Here is a 19,508-nt window from a genome sequence, read left to right as displayed (position 1 = left end):
CTCAAGGGGTCAGAGATGAGAGAAACTAGAGACCACACTGTTCATGAAACACCCAACAGAGGCACAAGTGTGGCATCTGCAGGTTCCAAAGTACCTCTGGATCTTAGCATATGCCTGGCAAACTCCTCTATTTGTACTTCAAAACCCCACTTGGCTATATCCCTCCTCTAGGAAGCTGTGTCAGCTGCTTCTTTCTATGTCTCCTTTGCTTGGCCCAGAAAGAGCCCACGGTCCCCATTTTACCTGTTCTATCCACTTTCTTCCTCCCTGACCACCCACCACCCTTCAGCTCCCAGATCCCTGGGCACTTCCTCCGCCACAGCTCTCACCACCTGTTTTCTGTACGTAACTCCAGGCAGACTGTGAGCAACTTGAGAGCTGCCTTGCGTTTCCCCTCTCCCCTCCCCACCCCTATCACATGTATCAGGAAGCAACAATGCCAGAGGACCAGGAGGTTCCCGTGCCCACCCCAGGCAAGCCCAGCCATGCCTGGATGAGCCCGCTGTGCCAGCTGATCCAGAATGTTCTGAATTCATCCCAGGAGAGGATCTTGGCTGTGTGTGTGCTGGCCACGGGCTCGCCCATCTTGCTGGTGGAGATCCAGGACCTGGTGTTCTGGTGCCCTCCCAGAACGATCTCGATCATGCCTGCCGTGTCCTGGGGTCCTGGGGACAAGGCCACGCGGGCATCGTTGTGGGCTCGCACGGCCACATCAAAATGGGTGAGGCGCAGCGGCCGCTGCACATACTGGAACTCGTACTTGTTGGGTGTGGAGATGTGGACTCTCTCTGGATGGAGGGAAGGAGAAGGGGTGTTGAGGGGGCACCGAAGCATCCTACCCCCACCCCCCGCCCAGGCCCAGAGCTGAGCGTCGGGACCTCAGGGGGCCAGCCTCACTGTGCCTCCCCATGAAGCTGCAGGAAGCATGGTGGAACGGAGCTGGCTTAATGACCGTTTTGTCAATAGCACACAAAAGATGAAATGCTCACAGAGATAAATCCTACAAGAGACGTGCAAGACCCGTAAGCTGGGAACTGCAAAATGCTGCTGAAACTAAAGACACAATGGAGAGCGAGAGCGTGTTCGTGGGTCAGAAGATAATACTGCAAAGATGTTAATTATTCCCCAAACTGATTTATAGATTTGATCCAATCCCAATCAAAATCTCAGCAGAGTCTTTTGAAGAAACTGCCAAGCTGATTCCAGAATTTATATGGAAACTCAAAGGATCTAGAAGAGCCAAAGCAACTTTGATAAACAAGAACCAAGTTTACTCACACCCTCTGACACTGAGACGTACTCTAAAGCTAGAGCAATCACAAGAGTGTAGCACTGGTGTCAACACAGACAAATGCTCAAGGAACAGAACAGGGAGTCCAGAAATGGACCCACGCATGTATGAGCGACTGATTTTCAACGAAGGTGCAAAAGCAATTCAATAGCAAAAGTCTTTTCAACAAATGATGCCAGGACAACTGGGCCTCCAGATGCATAAAAAGGAACACTGATCCATACCTTGCATGGGCTCCAAGAAGTAACTTGAAACAGATCATAGCCATTTTATGAATGTAAAACCTAAAACTATAATACTTTGAGAAGAAAATGTAGGGTTGGGCAAAGATTTCTTAGATAAAACAACAAAAAATAATCCATAAAAGGAAAAAGTGATAAGCTGGGCTTCATTAAAATGAAAACCTTCTGTTCTTTAAAAGACACTATTCATCCAATGATGGACACTTAGGTTGCTTCCATCTCCTGGCTATTAAAAATAGAACTGCAATGAACATTTTGGTACATGATTCTTTTTGAATTATGGTTTTCTCAGGGTATATGCCCAGTAGTGGGATTGCTGGGTTGTATGGTAGTTCTATTTGTAGTTTTTTAAGGAACCTCCATACTGTTCTCCATAGTGGCTGTTTCAATTTACATTCCCACCAGCAGTGCAAGAGTATTCCCTTTTCTCCACACCCTCTCCAGCACTTATTGTTTCTAGATTTTTTTTTTAACATCTTTATTGGGGTATAATTGCTTTACAATGGTGTGTTAGTTTCTGCTTTATAACAAAGTGAATCAGTTATACATATACATATGTTCCCATATGTCTTCCCTCTTGCGTCTCCCTCCTTCCCACCCTCCCTATCCCACCCCTCCAGGCTGTCACAAAGCACCGAGCCAATATCCCTGTGCCATGCGGCTGCTTCCCACTAGCTATCTACCTTACTACGTTTGTTAGTGTGTATATGTCCATGACTCTCTCTCGCCCTGTCACAGCTCACCCTTCCCCCTCCCCATAACCTCAAGTCTGTTCTCCAGTAGATCTGCGTCTTTATTCCTGTCTTACCCCTAGGTTCTTCATGACATTTTTTTCCTTAAATTCCATATATATGTGTTAGCATACGGTATTTGTCTTTTTCTTTCTGACTTACTTCACTCTGTATGACAGACTCTAGGTCTATCCACCTCATTACAAATAGCTCAATTTCGTTTCTTTTTATGGCTGAGTAATATTCCATTGTATATATGTGCCACATCTTCTTTATCCATTCATCCGATGATGGACACTTTGGTTGCTTCCATCTCCTGGCTATTGTAAATAGAGCTGCAATGAACATTTTGGTACATGACTCTTTTTGAATTATGGTTTTCTCAGGGTATATGCCCAGTAGTGGGATTGCTGGGTCATATGGTAGTTCTATTTGTAGTTTTTTAAGGAACTTCCATACTGTTCTCCATAGTGGCTGAACCAATTCACATTCCCACCAGCAGTGCAAGAGTGTTCCCTTTTCTCCACACCCTCTCCAGCATTTATTGTTTCTAGATTTTTTGATGATGGCCATTCTGACCTGTGTGGGATGATATCTCATTGTAGTTTTGATTTGCATTCTCTAATGATTAGTGATGTTGAGCATTCTTTCATGTGTTTCTTGGCAATCTGTATATCTTCTTTGGAGAAATGTCTATTTAGGTCTTCTGCCCATTTTTGGATTGGGCTGTTTGTTTTTTTGTTATTGAGCTGCATGAGCTGCTTGTAAATTTTGGAGATTAATCCTTTGTCAGTTGCTTCATTTGCAAATATTTTCTCCCATTCTGAGGGTTGTCTTTTGGTCTTGTTTATGGTTTCCTTTGCTGTGAAAAAGCTTTTAAGTTTCATTAGGTCCCATTTGTTTATTTTTGTTTTTATTTCCATTTCTCTAGGAGGGGGGTCAAAAAGGATCTTGCTGTGATTTATGTCATAGAGTGTTCTGCCTATGTTTTCCTCTAAGAGTTTGATAGTTTCTGGCCTTACATTTAGGTCTTTAATCCATTTTGAGCTTATTTTTTTGTATGGTGTTAGGGAGTGTTCTAATCTTATACTTTTACATGTACCTGTCCAGTTTTCCCAGCACCACTTATTGAAGAGGCTGTCCTTTCTCCACTGTACATTCCTGCCTCCTTTATCAAAGATAAGGTGACCATATGTGCGTGGGTTTATCTCTGGGCTTTCTAAGCGTCCATTATCGGATAAATGGATAAAGAAGATGTGGCACATATATACAATGGAATATTACTCAGCCATAAAAAGAAACGAAATTGAGTTATTTGTAGTGAGGTGGATGGACCTAGCGTCTGTCATACAGAGTGAAATAAGTTAGAAAGAGAAAAACAAATATCGTATGCTAACACATATATATGGAATCTAAGAAAAAAAATGGTCATGAAAACCTAGGGGTAAGATGGGAATAAAGACACAGACCTACTAGAGAATGGACTTGAGGATATGGGGAGGGGGAAGGGTAAGCTGGGACAAAGTGAGAGAGTGGCGTGGACATATATACACTACCAAACATAAAATAGATAGCTAGTGGGCAGTAGCCGCATAGCACAGGGAGATCAGCTCGGTGCTTTGTGACCACCTAGAAGGGTGGGATGGGGAGGGTGGGAAGGAGGGAGACGCAAGAGGGAAGAGATATGGGAACATATGTATATGTATAACTGATTCACTTTGTTATAAAGCAGAAACTAACACACCATTGTAAAGCAATTATATTCCAATAAAGATGTTAAAAAAAAAAAAGGGTGTGTCGGTTAAAAAAAAAAAAAAGACACTGTTAAGAGAATGAAAAGACAAGCCACAGACTGGGAGAAATACCTTTGCAAAGCATTTATCTGATAAAAGACTTGTATCCAGAACACATTTTTTAAATCTCTCAAAACTCATTATAAATAAACAACTCAATTTTATTTTATTTTATTTCACTTTGGCTGCACCATGCGGCTTATTAGACCTTAGTTCCCCAACCAGGGATTGAACCCAGACTACGGCAGTGAAAGCACTGAATCCCAACCACTGTACCACCTGGGAACTCCCAACAACTCAATTTTAAAAAGGTTAAAAGACACTTCACAAAAAAAGATAGACTAATAGCAGATAAGCATATGAAAAGACGCTTAACGTCATTAGTCATGATGGAAATGCAAATTAAAACCACAGTGACATACCACTAGACACCTATTAGAATGGCTAAAATTAAACAGACAATACTAAGTGTTGATAAGAATGGGGCAGAACTGGCTTATCCAGTGCTGGTGGGAATGCAAAATAGTACTACCACTTTGGGAAACAACTGACAGTTTCTTAAAAAGTTAAACACATACCTACTACATGAGTTAGCTATTCCACTCCTAGACATTGACTCAAGAGAAAGAAAACACATCACCCATACAAAGACTTGTGCATGAATGTTCAAAGCAGCTTTATATGAAATAGCCCCAAACGGGAAATAACTTGAAAAAATAACATTCAAAAAGTGAATGGATAAACAAAGTGTGACACATCCATCCAATGGACTCCTACTCAGCCTTAAAATGACTGAATTATTGACACACACAGTATGGTTGAATCTCAAAATTATTATGCTGAGTGAAAGAGGCCAGACAAAAAGAGGACATTCCGTATGATCCCATTTATGTAAAATTCTAGAAGGTGCAAAGTAATCTATAGAGAAAGGAAGCAGATCAGTGGTTCCCTAGTGGCAAGAGTGGACAGGGTGAGAGAGTTCAAAGGGATGTGACTTTAGGGTTAATGGAAATCTTCATTATCTTAATTGTGGTGATGGCTTCACAGATGTACACACATGTCAACATTTATCAAACTACCCTTAAAAATATGCCTAATTTATTGTATGTCAGTTATACCTCAATAAACATGTTAAAATGTTACTGACCTTACTTTGAATACAAATACATTTGGCCTAGTGTTGATTATGATATAAGAAGTACAAACAATATATAAATGTCCAATAATGTTTCAAAATGTTCCATAATGATCAAATTTTGGAGCAGTCCTTTGATGGAGCATACTGAAGCTGTTTTGAAATGCTGTTTATAACGACTTTACAATAACGAGGAAAAGTTCTCAGGATGTGTTAAGTGAGAAAGGCAAGATATAAAATTACATAGCTCATGAGTCACAACTATGCTAAAACAAACAATAATCAATCCTATGAAAGTGAATATAACAAAATGTCAAAAGAAGTCATCTTTGGGTATGAACCAGAGGAGATAGTTTCTATCTTTCTCTCTTTCTAAATTTTCTCTAATACACAGGTATTGCTTTTTCCTTTCCCAATTTTTAAACTTATGGTAAAATACACACAATGTAAAATTTGCCATCTTAACCATCTTTAAGTGTACAGTTCAGTGGCATTAAATACATTCACATTGTGCAAACATCACCACCACCCACCTCAAGAACTCTTTTCATCTTGTAAAACTGAAGCTCTATACTCATTAAACAATAAACCCCCATTTTCCCCTCCCCCCAGCCCCTGGCAACCACCACTCTACTTTCTGACCCTATAGTTTTGACTACTCTAGGGAGCTCATATAAGTGGAATCATATGGTATTTGTACACATGCATTGCTTTTTAAAACGTTTTTAATTTAAATTTTACTGGGATAATTATAGATTTATATGTGACTCTAAGAAATAACACAGAGAAATCTGTGTACTCTTGACCCAGTTTCCCCAATGGTAACATCTCACAAAATTCTAGTATAGTATCACTAACGGGATATTGGCACTGTTACAATCCTCATTCAGATTTCTCCAATTTTATTTTATGGGAGAAAAATAAATGTTGCCATTTTATCATCAGTCCCACACCCTTTCTCCTTGCCCTAACAACCATCTCTAAAATTTTGTCATTTCGAAAATGTCATATAAACAGAATCTTTTATGTACCCTTTTAGGATTTTTTTTTTACTCAATCCACTTCATCCAAGTTGCTGCATGTTATCAATAGTTTCTTCCTTTTTACTCTGGATAGTATTCTAAGATATGGATGGACCACAACTTTTTAACCATTCACCCACTGAAGGACATCTAGACTGTTTTCAGTTTGAGGCTATTGCAGATAAAGCTGATATGAACAGTTGTATACAGGTTTTTGTGTGAACATAAGTCTTCATTTCTCTGGGATAAATGCCTAAGAGTGTAGTTACTGGTGGGTATGCTGATGGCATGCTGTCTTTTAAGAAACCATCAAACTGTTTTAAGAAACCACCAGCAGTGACTGTACCACTTTACAATGTGTGAGAGATCCAGTGTCTCCACATCCTGGCCATCTTTTGGTGCTATCTCTACTTTTTATTTAGTCATTCTGGTAGGTGTGTACTGATAACTCACTGCATTTCAATGTGCATTTCTGTAATGGTTAACAACGTTGAGCACCTTTTCATGTGTTTATTTGCCATCTGTACGTCTTCTTCGGTGAACTGTTTATTTCTTTTGCCCATTTTCTAATTGGATTGTTTGTTTTATTTACTGTTAAATTTTGAGAGCTCTTTATATATTCTAGATCCTAGTCCTTTGTCAGTTCTGGGTTTGGAAATATTTTCTTCCAGTCAGTAACTTGAATTTCCCCGCATTAACAGCATCTTTCACAGAGCAAACGTTTTTCATTTTGATGAGGTCCATTTATCAATGTTTCCTTTTGTCATTCATTCTTTTGGTAATATGTCTAAGAATTCTTTACCTAGCCCTAGATCCCAAAGATTCCTCCCATGTTTTTTTTTCTAGAAGTTGTACAGTTTTACATGTAAGTTCGTGCTCCGTTTTGAGTTCATTCTTATATAAGGTATGATCTTTCAGTCGAATTTCATGTTTTTGCCAATGGATGTCCAATTGCTCTAGCATCATTTGTTGAGAAGGTTCTCCATCCTCCATTGAATTGCTTGTGCACCATTGTCAAAACTCATTTGAGCACATATGTGATGTATTGCTACTTACTGAAAAAAGGGAGGGGGGGATGTTAAAGGAAGCCTGTGTCCAGAGTGTGCTGTGGGTCAGGGGACCTGTTGTGCTGAATGCTTTGGGAACAAGGAGGTGGTACACCTAGAAGGTAGGCATCACCAGGGGACTCCACTTCAGATCCTCTGCTGTGCCTCTTGGCAAAACCTGCCAGGTGAGTGCCCAGTGCCAGGCCCAGCCCAACCTCCAAGCTGGAGGGCTCTTTGGGGAGGGACTGGATGGGGAAGGGGCAGACCCTCCCATAGGCAGCTCAGACTCATGTTCCTCCCAGCACTGCCCTGACCCCACAAGGCAGAGGTGTGGACAGGCCTTTGGCCACTCCACCCACTGGGCACTCTGTGCCCATTTCCTGTTCACAGGTCATGGGCAGGTATAATGTCAATTTCAGGGGATCAAGATGGACCCCAGATCTCACACTTTCTGGAACCCACCTTAATTTCCCGCATCCTCCTTTGCTATCCCTGGGTTCTGGGTCACCCTCATTCCCACAGCTTTCCCATGATGTGACTCTAAGACCTCCTTTCCCCAGACCCTGGGTGAGGAGCCCAGGGCCCAAGGACAGCCCTACCCCTGACGGCAGTCTCTTCTCATTGGTGCCTGCAGTCTACCATCGTATGTGCTCACTTCCTGCGTGGCAGATGCCCAGTCCTCACTCTGGCTTACAGGTGCCCCCAACTGGGACATATCAGTGCTTTGCTGCTGTGTCCCCAGCTCCCAGGGATGGTGGGTGTCCACTCAGCAGCAGGAAAGCTGCGGAAGTGCAGGGGTAAGGGCCAAAGTCCTTGGCAGGGTGGGCATGGGAACTCACCATTGGGACAGAAGAAAGCGCTGTAGGTGTATGACCGGGGGGCTCCTTCAGGCTGAAACAGAGAAACGGGGAGAACTGAGAAATGGGGGGTGGCAGCCAGTGCAAGGGCGAAGCCGCCCTCCCATGGCAGCAGCTCTGAGTGTGGATCCCGCAGGGTGATACCACGACCACAGGTGCACAGAGATGGACCAGGTCACCTACCTCCCATGCCCAGATAGGGAAACTGAGGCTCACTTCCCCTTCTCTGGGCTCTAGTCAAACAAACTCACCAACCGCTCAGATAGGGAAACTGAGGCTCACTTCCCCTTCTCTGGGCTCTAGTCAAACAAACTCACCAACCGCTCCTAGACTTATCATGCTTCTCACACCCCCATCCTACCCTCCCAGCCACCCCTTTGGCCCAGCTCCAAGCCCAGCTGCTCCCTGTGGGCAGAGAACACTATGACTCGAAGGCTGCCAGGATCTGAGGCCCCATCCAATGTCCAAGAGCACTGAGAAGGGGGCACACAGGTCTGTCAAGGACGGGGTCTCTGTCCCACTGTCCTATGCATCCCTTGTCTCCTGTCCATCATGCTCCTGCTTCCACCCCTTCCACAACGTCCCCCAAATAATAGAAGGCAGCTGGCTTGTTCTCTTATTTATTTATTTTTAAAATTTACCTATTTTTGGCCACACCGCGCGGCATGAGGAACTTCCCCTGACCAGGGATCGAACCTGTGCCCCCTGCAGCGGAAGCGTGGAGTCTTAACCACTGTACTGCCAGGGAAGTCCTGGCTTGTTCTCTTAAAAGGGAGCACTGGGAATTTAACCCGATACACCTTGTGGGCTTTCGTCTGACCGGAACGGCCCCTGTGGGGCTCTCGCTTTTCCAGATCTCTTTTAGCGCCATCAGCAAATCGGTGAGCTGGGGCCACCTGAGGTCAGACCTCAGACGGTTAATGCTTGGCCACTGCAGCCAGGCAGCCTCCTGGGGTCCCAGCTCCCCCTACTGTGAGGATCATTTTATCTGCCAACTTGTGTAAGCCAGGGCATGCCTAAACATCTGGCCAAATGTTACTTCTGGGCATACCTGTGAGGACTTGTCTTAAAGGAGTCAGCATTTGAATTGGTGGGCAGTGATGTAGATGGCCCTCCCCAACGTGGTGGCCCCCAAACACTCCATTGAGGGCCCAAATACAACAACAGGCAGAGGAAGGATGAATTCTCTCTCTGCCAGACTGCTTGAGTTGGGGCATCAATCTTCTCTGCCCTCGATGCTTCTGACCTTCAGACTCACAGATGGCAGACTTCTCAGCCTCCACGGGGACTTCTCAGCCTCCATGATCGTGTAAGCCAATTGCTAATAATAAATCTCTTCCTAGAGAAACGTAAATGTGCTATTGGCTCTGTTTATCCGCAGCACCCTGACTAATACACCCACTCCTTGCTGGGTGACCGAGGGCCACTCACTTAACCTCTCTGGACCTCTATTTGTCATCTCTAAGATGGGGGTGATGAAGGCGACGTGAGGGTTAGGTGTATTTCAGACAGAGCCTGGCATCTTTTCAGTGCTACTCAACAGTCAGCTCTTGTTAGCGTTTCTCATCCCCCTCTTCCCCCCACCCCCGCCCCCAGTCCTCTGTTGAAGCTGGCAAAGATGGGCGTCATCCATCCTGGGTCTGTACTGATGAGTCCGGGAGGCACCTGTCTGGATCATGTCCACTTCCTGCTATCATCCCGGGGCCACGCCCAGGGGCCTGCACCGGGGTCCTGCCTCACCCACGCAAGCCACAACCTGACACCCACACTGCACACCTCGCTAGCAAACCTTTAGCAAAACCCGTGGTTGATGCTGAGCTGTCCAGCAGCCGGATTGTCATCTCACGCCCAGAAGGCGTGACGTGGAGCCCACAGGCCATCTGCTCAGCCACAGGCTCCAGGGTGAGCCCCCGAGATTTTGCTTGGACTTCAGCAACCCCCTCACCGGTCTATCAGCTCAGCCCCTTGTTGGAAAAGGGGCTGAGTCACTGGACAGGGCCTGGCCATTGTAAGCCCATGATAGCTATACAATCATAAAAATGATTCCTGACTCAGGTGTCTATCAATGGATGAATGGATAAACAAAATGTGGCCCATGCATACAACGGAACATTATACAACTGTGAAAAGGGATGAAGCACTGACACGTGCTACAATGTAAATGGACCTCAAAAACATCATGCTGAGTGAAAGAAGCCAGACAGGAAAGGCCACAGAGTGTATGGTTCCATTTATCTGAAATGTCCAGAACAAGCAAACCCAGAGACAGAATCTGAGCCCTTCTGCTGCTGCTGAGCATTTCTCTGGCTCCGGCTGACCATCCAGGGCCTCCTGGACACACCCCCACCCCCAGCATAGCCTCTGAAGCAGCCCGTGGGGCCGCTCGTGGCCACGCCACCCTGTCTTCTTTTCTGGCTCAACTCCGAGGGGACCCTGGTGCCAGCCTCTCTCCTCCACGCTGCCCTGGCTTTTAGCTGATCCTGGGTTCCAATCTCCTTCGCCTCTGTGCTCAAGGCAGCTCCTGACCAGGTTCCAAAACATGGGCACTGCATGATGTCATCATTACCTCTGGCAAGACTTTTCTACAACGTTGCAGCACAGATCGGGGCTTCACTCTTCTCTGTTCTATGGATTGATCTATTCCGGACATTTCATATAAACAGGATCATACGCTATGTGGCCTTGTGTGTCTGGCTTCTTTCACTCAGCATAACATTTTCAAGGTTCATCTACACTGTTGCATGAATCAGCGCTTCATTCCTTTTTATGACTGAGTAATATTCCATGGTATTGGGTAACCGGATCCCCTCGCACCACATTTATCCATTCATCAGCTGATGGACATATCCTAAAACAGAAAGAGCGTCCCTGGTTTATGTCCAGGTTCCCCCAGTTGACCATTATAAATGCCCGGATGACCACAGACCACTTTTCTTTAGCACTCAGGCCAGGCATCAAGAGATGTCTTCCACACACTCTCATTTAACTGTCCAGCAGTTTCATGTTTGAATCCAGGGCTCTCACTCCAGAGCCCACCCCAAGCCAAGAAGGCAGACTTCCTCTCACTCCCGTGATGCCCGCCAGGCTCCCCTCATGGGTCTGAATTATGTCGGCCTCCTCTTTGATCCTGTGAACTCCACTGAGACACGGTGGGGTGATGGAAGGCTCTCAGCCTTCCAGCAGAAATGCAAAAGGTCACAATCCCCTGGGCCAGCTGGGGATCCAGGAGGGATGGCGTTCGCCGCCCCTCCTCCTGATACACACCCACGACAGCTCGGCCATCACCTGCTTCCCCACCACGTGTCTCTCAGGAATGGCCTTCCTGTTGTATTCAGACTCCTGCCCGGCAGGTGGCACGTGGTGTCTTGGGAGGGTCCATCGTATAACTGATGGAGCGAGCGACCCATGCGCTCAGAGCTCTGTGGTGGGATGAGATGGGAGAAGCCGTGCACCCAGTGCCTCCTATTTCATAAATCCATTTTTCTAATTCATGCTTCATTTTTTTGCATTGACATTTCAAGTCTTCCGATGCCTAACTCATACCTCCTGTCCTCCAGTGCTGTCTGTACAGAGCTGGACCAGTGGATGCTGCAGACATAGGACACTGCTGAACAGCATGAAAGGGAGGAAAGGCTTGAGGATAAGAGAATCCTTCTCTGTGCATCTAGAAATTCCTCCTGCAGAGGAAGAAGACAAGAGCTCCAGGCCTCCAGATCAGGCTGGCCGCACTGGGGGACTCGCTGCCTCCTTGGACTGAGGTAGGGCAGGCTGTGGTCCAGGGAGCGTGCTCAGGCTGTGCAAAGGGTCACCAGGGGTCTCTGCATTTCCTGTTGAGGCCATCCTATCCTGCTGGCTCACAGAGATCGTGTGCCTCATCTGATGACACACTCGGAGGACTCCATCACGTCGTGTCAACAAAGCGGCAGCAGTAACCCATCCACCTCCAGGAGTTCCGCCCAGCGCGTGTGCGACTCCAGGCGCTGATGGGAACCATTTGTGCTCAGCTCCGCCAGGACTGCAGCCGGGAGGGAGGGCAGCTGTTTGCAGCTGGGCTACTGGGGAGGGGCAGAGACTCGGGGCCACTGTGAGGAGATTCAGTGGGGCTGCTGTGTGCTCTCCATGCAGCACTAAACAGGAGTCTCTCCACGGCTCTGGGCTCTGATACATCTGAGCAGCCCAAAAAAGATGGGGCATTGCTGCTGCTACAAGCCCAGCACTGTGAAGCGCCGTGTGCATTCTCCAACCTTCCCCATGCTATGGGGTGAGCGTGAGCATCCCAGTCTTACAGAGCAGAGTCGGAATAACAAGACACTCGCTGAGCCCCATGCGTAAGTGGCAGATCCCAGATTCACAGCTCGGGGATGGGTCGGGGGGCGGAGGTGGGGGTGGAGGGCAGGGTGGTGGGGGTGGGCGCGGTGGTCTGGGCGCCCCTGCTGGAGGCTCCGTGTCCTTCCCACACGGCCATTCCAAGGACAACCCTCTGAATGATGGGTCACAGTCCCTACAATTGCCTGTTGACAAACGGACAGCCAGGAGACAGAGGCACACCACCCTCCAGGGTGATCAAGCCGGGGGTCAGGAGGACACTTCCCTGCAGCCCGTGTGAGTCCCAAATCACTTCACCAAAGCCTGCTCTGCTCCTTGGAGAGGAGATGGATGCCGCAGTCCTCCAGCAAGGCAGCCCCGTCACCTGCCCCAAGCCCCAAAGCAGGACTCATGGGGGCTGCCCTGGCCCTGGCTTGGGAAGGGACCACACTCTCCGGCCCCAACCTCACTGTTGAGGTAATCAGGCCAAGTGCCTCGAGTGAGGACATAGGCTTACCTCAACCATCACACCGCGCCGGATGTGATCCCTCCCAATGGGGACCCTCCTGTCAGCGTAATTCTCCTCCGGGGTTCTGATCGACTTCCCATCCCGGCAGCAGCTCGTTTCTCTGTAAGCCAGGGCTTTGGCTGCGGAGATTTGAGTACTCGGTGCTGGCTCTCAGAACAGGTCCCTATCCGGCGCTGTGCTATACCCCACCCTTGTCCCAGGCTTCCCAGGTGTGCATGCACACATGCGTGTGTGCACGGTGCAGGCTGGATGTGTGTGCACGCATATGTACGCATGTGTGCAAGTGTGCGTGCATGTGTGTGCTACCTCGGTTTGGCATCTTAAGAGACTGGCTTCCCCCAGATGAGGCCCCCTACCTCCTGATCATTCCCTCTGGCCTGCATCCCCAGCAGCTGTCTTGCCCCTTGATCTCACCTTCTGCCCCGCTGACCCTTCACCCGTGCCTGGACTCTGCACCTGAACCCCTTGGCGGCCTGGAGAGTGGAGTTGCCCAAAGAAGCACATGACCCTCACCTGTGATGTTGCTGAGGCCCAGGTCGCCAAAGGACAGAACCACCCAGGAGGGTTCCATCTCCCCGGGGACCACACACGTCTTCTTGGTCAGATGGCGTTTGCCAGGATGTCCGACAAATTGGATGCCCTTGGGAACTGAGATCTTCACGTAGACCTGGAGAGTGTGGCAAGAACCATGGTGCCCGGAATCCGTGTGCCCTCCCAGCACACCCCACTGCCCACTGCACTCCGTCCACCCTGGCAGCCTTTCCCCCAAAGCCACGCTCTCTTTGGGAGGCTCTCTTTCCATTTCTGATCAGAACAAACTACTTACCATTGTCCTGCTGGGAGCCCCCTCCTTCCCTCAGCCCCCTGAACGCTCACTGGTCCAGCTCTCCCTTGGGACCAAGGTCAATTCAAGGGCTGTCTCTCTGGCCAAGCATGGGAAAGAGGGGCCACTCCACATGCAGGCCCCGCAGGGAACTTCATCGGACCCTCTCTCCAACCACTGAGGTCCACCGAGTCATAATAGAGTTTGGTGTGCACACGTGTATGCGTCATGTGTGCGCTGTGCACGCATGCGTCTCTGTGTGCACACCTATGTGTGTAGGCGTAGCATTACACGATGTGTGAGTGCACGCGAGTGAAGGCAAGTGTCTCTGCACACATGTGCAAGCATGGCTCTCTACACATGTGTGCTTGTACACACCATGTCTCCACGTGCATGTTGTGTACGTGTGTGTGTTTATAACCCTCCATCTACAACAGGCTCTTTGCTCCCCATGCATTTGTCCAACCAGCACATATGCAGCACCTGGTGGGTTCAGGAGCCCTGCTAGGAGCTCAAGAAACAGATCTGAACAGACAAGAGCGACCCCTGGGCCTCAGAGGCTCGACGTGCCTCAGTCACACACACACGCAGGTGTGCACAAGGAAGCTTTACAGTGGCAAGTGTGACAGTGTCTGAATCCTGCCCAAGGGCAGGCCCAGTAGCACCTGAATGAGAACGGTTGGTGCAGGGTGCTTTGGGGACTCCCCCATTCCCCTCGAGACAGCATTCTTCTAGAAAGTTCTTCCAGGGAGGAAAGAAGAAATTCAAGCGTCAAGCATCGGTGAGATACATTTTCCAGGGGCTGGATGGAACCCGCTGTCCAGGCTGAGGGGTCTGGATGTGCCTGTTTTCCTGGAACCTCAGGAAGAGCACATGGAGGTGGGGGGGCAGGGGGGCAGGGAGGGCGGTTCCTGAAATTGACGTGTGGTGATCCCTGGACACACCTGCTGCCCGGCAGGGCTTCCTTCTTCCCGCTGACAAGCCAACCACCAGTGCTTGCTAGGAGCTGAAATGGGCACCTGGGGGGCCTGCCTGCAGTTCAGGAGGGAGCCTCCCTTGGGGGCCACCCTGTGATTAGGGACCACCCTACATTTATTCTGGCTTTCTGAAACTAGGGTCCTACTCCTCCTAGGCATAAGCTACATAAAAAGCATGAATGACAAAGGTTCTGGGTTTGGGGGCACCTTTATCCCAGCTGACTGCCCTGAGCCCCTCACATGTCCTCCTTGGCCCCCTCCAGGCCACCGCGTGGCCACTGCCGTGGTTCTCACTCAGTGGCTCTCACTCAGATTACTGCACAAGCGTCCCCCTTCTCTCCTGCTTTTCCAACCAGACCCTAAAGCCCAGCCAGATTGTGTCACGGTCAGTTTCTGGGACAGGCCAAGCTGCCTCCTGCCTGTCACTTGCATATACTATTCCCTCTTCCAGGAATGCCCTTCCAGGGCTGGTGCCCAGCTTAAGCATCGCCCAAAGACTTCGGCGTTCGGAGAAGCCACCCCTCCTCAGGGCCTCCCTGGCTCCCTGTAGACACTTCATTCTTTTTTTTTTTTTTTTTCTGGCCGCACTGTGTGGCACGGCTTGCGGGATCTTAGCTCCCCAACCAGGAATGAAACCTCTGCCCCCTGCAGTGGAAGCGCAGAATCCTAACCACTGGACGGCTGGGCAATTCCCGACACCTAATTCTAACACAGGTCTGCCCCTCACTCCCTGGGGGACCTTGAACATACGATGATGCTTCTCTGAGCTTCCCAAGCGAGAATGATTCCATCACAGCCCCTCCTTCCTCAGCCCACGTGGGCACTTGCTAATGATACAGTTAAAATCATCCACCCGGCACTGGGCACAGAGACGCGTGCCCAAGAACACCGAGTTAGTGGCATCAGAGCTCCAGGTGAGCTCAGGCAGACCCCACGTCCTGAGCATTGGGGTCTTCAGATTCCCACACAGAGCCTGGCACGCATCAGGTATCGGGCGATAGCTTTTGAGTGAATGAATTCGAATCACTCACATCTTACACACAGGAATTCCTTTCTGGTGGCCTCTGGGTGTTTCATTTCTATTCCAGACCTGCACTGACCCCTTTTTGTTTCACTTGGAGTTTTCTTTTCATTAAAGACCCAAGACAGAAGTTCCTGTGTGACAGTACATTACGTGTGGCTCAAATGCAAATACCAGCCTCAAACCCGGACTGTGCCAGGCAGAAGGCAATGGGAGGGGTCCTTTACTGGCCTCAGGGCCAGCATACGGCATTCTGAACAACACATTCTTGGGTAGATGTAATCAGTCAGCAGAGGTATAGAATTTGCGAAGGAAAAAGGGAGTAAATGATTTCATGGAAGCTCAAGGTCAGCCTCTGAGCTGAGACTCAGAGACTCGGAACACTGCTGTCTCCACTCTGGGCCAGGCTCAGAAATGATCACAGACATAGCCGAGGGGGCAGGGGGTGAGGGTAGATCTCTCACACCCAGATAAGGAAACTGAGACAAAGTGGGCTGGTGAATGGAAACAGCAAGCTGAAGTCCAAAGGGTCGTCTGGGGGATGCTGAGACAGGTATGCGCTGGGACTACAGCTGTGCCGCGGGGGATCCGCCACCTCCACTCAGGACCTCCACCCCCAGCAGCCTCGCTGCCCTTCAGGTGGCAAATTCCAATCACTCCCTGGCCAGAAGGCCTTGCTTTTCAAGAAAAGCCAGAAATCTGGGCGGGGGGTGGATAAAATCTCTTGGTTTCCAGTGTCTTTGGCCTGGGGCTGCCCCTCCCATCTCTGCCCTTGGTGGGGAATGTGCCGGCAGCCTTGAGGGGGGCAGGTGCACACACATGGGCAGGGCCAGGACAAGGTTAGCAGGCTCCCCCCGGCTGGCTGGGGTGAGGCTGAGACCTGTAGCCTGACCTCCAGGCCAAGCTGTGGAAAGCAGGCTTGCTCCCAGCTAGACCCCTGGCCCTGCACCCCACTCACTCCTCCATTTGCAGCCTCGGCTCCCAGCTCCCACTCCTGAGGGCTGCCCCTAACTCTGGGAGCCCACCTCCTCTCTCTTCCTGCCACCCCCCAGCTGACATCCAGGCTGAGATGGTGCAAAAGGATTACAAAGGCAGGGGAGGAGGGTGCCCCTGCCCTCCTGCAGCCGCACTGGTGCTCAGGCCCCAAACACCCCTTCCCTATCCTGCCCCCACCTGACCCTGGTCCTCGCGGCTCCCTCCACATTGCCTGCCATCCCTCCTCCTCATGAGGGTCTGAAATCCCCAAGCCCACCTCCTTGGGGTAGCTGTTACCGGTTGAATTGTGTCTCCCAGGAAGATATGTTGAAATCCTAACCCCCCCCACGCCGTACCTATAAATGTGACCTCATTTGGAACTACGGTCTCTGCAGACGTCATCAAGTTCCAATGAGGTCATTAGGGTAGACCCTAATCCAATAAAACAGGGACTCTTCTCAGAGGAAATTTGGACACAGAGATAACAAGAGAAGTCACCCTGGGGCCCCTGGGTGAGATAAGGCGACAGCTCTGTGACCCCACCTAGGTCGGGTCTACCAGCCCCTTGCCAGCCTGAAGAAGCTACAGAAGACAGACTCTGTCGCCCTTTATCCTCCCAGTAAAGATTTCTTGGGGTTCACGTCTCTCAGGGGGGATTTGAGGTAGGAGGTAGAGGGGCCCCTGGGCTGGACAGCTGGTGTTTGCCAAGTGGAGTAAAATTGGAGCTTTTTTTCCCTAGACACTCCAAGGCCAAAGTTAAAGGCAGGAGCTGAGCTCTGCTGGAGTAAAGAGATAAGACGACCACTCCTGAGACCAAGGAGACCTCCCTGACTACACATGCGCAGAAAGGCTCCTAGGGGGTCAAAAAGGAGGGGGTGCCACCCCACAATAGGTGATGCCAAACCTCCCACAGGCCTCTGTGCTAGAATCCGTCTTGGCAAAAAGATACGCAAGCATGTTGGAGCGGGTCCTAGGGCAGGTCAGATGTGGGAAGAGAAGGTGCTGACGACTGGCCAAAGGTAAACAAAGGCCGGGAAGAACTGCCCTGTAGAAATGATTTAACCGCCCCTTTACTGCACTCCTTCTCATTAGGGAGGATGCCCACACCCTTCCTTTCTGGGTGTGTACTTCTGCCTTGCTTCTGTCTTAAATAAACAACAGTCTCTCTGTGTGTTCTGTGTGTTCTCTTGCTGTGCTGTGTCTCTCATCATAAACTTCACCTGTTTATGCAGGTTTTGCCTCTTTGAGAAATTCATTTTTCAAACAGCAAAAGCCAGGGGAACTTTGCTTCTAGCCTCTGGCCCCTGGTGGTCTAGTGGCTAGGATTCCTGGTTTTCATCCAGGCTACCCAGGTCCAATTCCTGGGCAGAGAACTAAGACCCTGCTTCAAGACCGCTTGCTGGTGTCTCTCCGAGATCACCTGACTCCATGCCGTTCCATATGATACTCACCCTCCCACACCCCTGCAGGGTCAGGAGTCAACGACTTCGTCACATCCGTCACCCTCTAACCCTGCCATGCACACACTCCCACCCCCAACCTGCCCGGGTGTAGACAGCTGGTGAAGGAGAAGCTGACTCATCCAGCCTCTGCCTCACTAATATCTCAGATACTGTCCCCCACGGCCCTCCAGGATGACCCCATGCCGCCCTGCCTGCCCCACATCCCAGGTGCTGTGCCCCTCCAACCCCTCCCCCCAGGAGGACCCCACCTCCCTCTGCTTCCTGCCATTAGGGATGCCACCCCTCTCCCCCATAATGGGAAAGGCCGTGTATGGAGGGCGGGTTCGGTACCTCGACGCAGGTGTCCATGTAGTTGTAGATGCTGAGCGGGATCTTGGCCTGCTCCCCGCGGACCACGTTGGGGGGCAGGGTGAAGTCGACAAAGAAGGGCTTGAAGGTCTTCAGCAGAGTGGGCTCCGCAATGCCCAGGCCCCTCTCGGCAGACAGACCCACTGCCTCACCCACCCAGCTGGTGATGGAGTCGGGGACCTGCACGCTGAGTGTGTCCTCGCCTGATGGATCACTGCGGAAAGATGGACAAGCGTGTGCTCTTCTCCACGGCCATGCCGCAAGCGGCCAGGCGGGAACAGAGGAGTCCAGCCGTACGGCCTTGGGCCCCAGGGTGGCGCCCCCCGCAACTGCCCCGGCAGCTTGGAAATAAGCATTCAAGGCACCCCACAGCGTGTGACAGGAGAAAGTCATCCCTCGGCCCTGACTCGCCCTAATCGGAAACATGAGTGTCTCTCACAACAGCTGTGATCACAGGACCATTCACAACATGGGTTCAGAGAGGCAAACTCTGGCAGTGTGTGCTCTGCCCAGTTTAGGGGAGAAAGACACTGAATCAAGGGGACTGGTCACTTAGAGCATACTTGTGTGTCTCCCAGAAAGACATGTCCAAGCCCTAACCCCTGGTAACCTGTGAATGGGACATTATTTGGAAATAGGGTCTTTGCAGACTCCACTAGTTAAGACGAAGCCACACTGGAGTAGAGTGGGCCCTAATCCAATGACAGGTGTCCTTAGAAGAGGAGGGAAATTCAGACACAGAGAGAAGAAGGCCAGGCGAAGATGGAGGCAGAGACCGGAGTGATGCAGCCACAAGCCAAGGAATGCCTGCCTGTGGGGGACACCCACACTTCCTGGCCTGGCATCCTTGTCCCATACACTCCTGCGGAGCCCAGCTCCCTGTTAAGGGCGTATGTGTGATTTTTCAGGCCTGCCCACAGGCCTGCAGGTCTCACGGGGTGGGAGTAGGG

General features: G+C 49.9%; 1 protein-coding gene across 1 annotated transcript in view; it reads right to left on the bottom strand.

Moving 5' to 3' along the window:
* The window catches only part of CPAMD8 (C3 and PZP like alpha-2-macroglobulin domain containing 8), a 99,327-nt gene that overhangs the window by 28,695 nt on the left and 51,124 nt on the right, over positions 1-19,508 (bottom strand). Inside the window, exons 20-24 of the mRNA XM_060006707.1 lie at positions 18,541-18,772; positions 13,465-13,618; positions 12,940-13,070; positions 8,100-8,151; positions 490-788 (exon numbers count right to left, since the gene is read on the bottom strand). Coding sequence (XP_059862690.1) covers positions 490-788; positions 8,100-8,151; positions 12,940-13,070; positions 13,465-13,618; positions 18,541-18,772 — 868 coding nt within the window. The remainder of the gene's footprint in view (positions 1-489; positions 789-8,099; positions 8,152-12,939; positions 13,071-13,464; positions 13,619-18,540; positions 18,773-19,508) is intronic.

The sequence above is a fragment of the Delphinus delphis genome, chromosome 3 (genome assembly GCF_949987515.2).
Source record: "Delphinus delphis chromosome 3, mDelDel1.2, whole genome shotgun sequence".
NCBI classification, from domain to species: Eukaryota; Metazoa; Chordata; class Mammalia; order Artiodactyla; family Delphinidae; genus Delphinus; species Delphinus delphis.
This window is presented reverse-complemented; position numbering and strand designations above follow the sequence as displayed.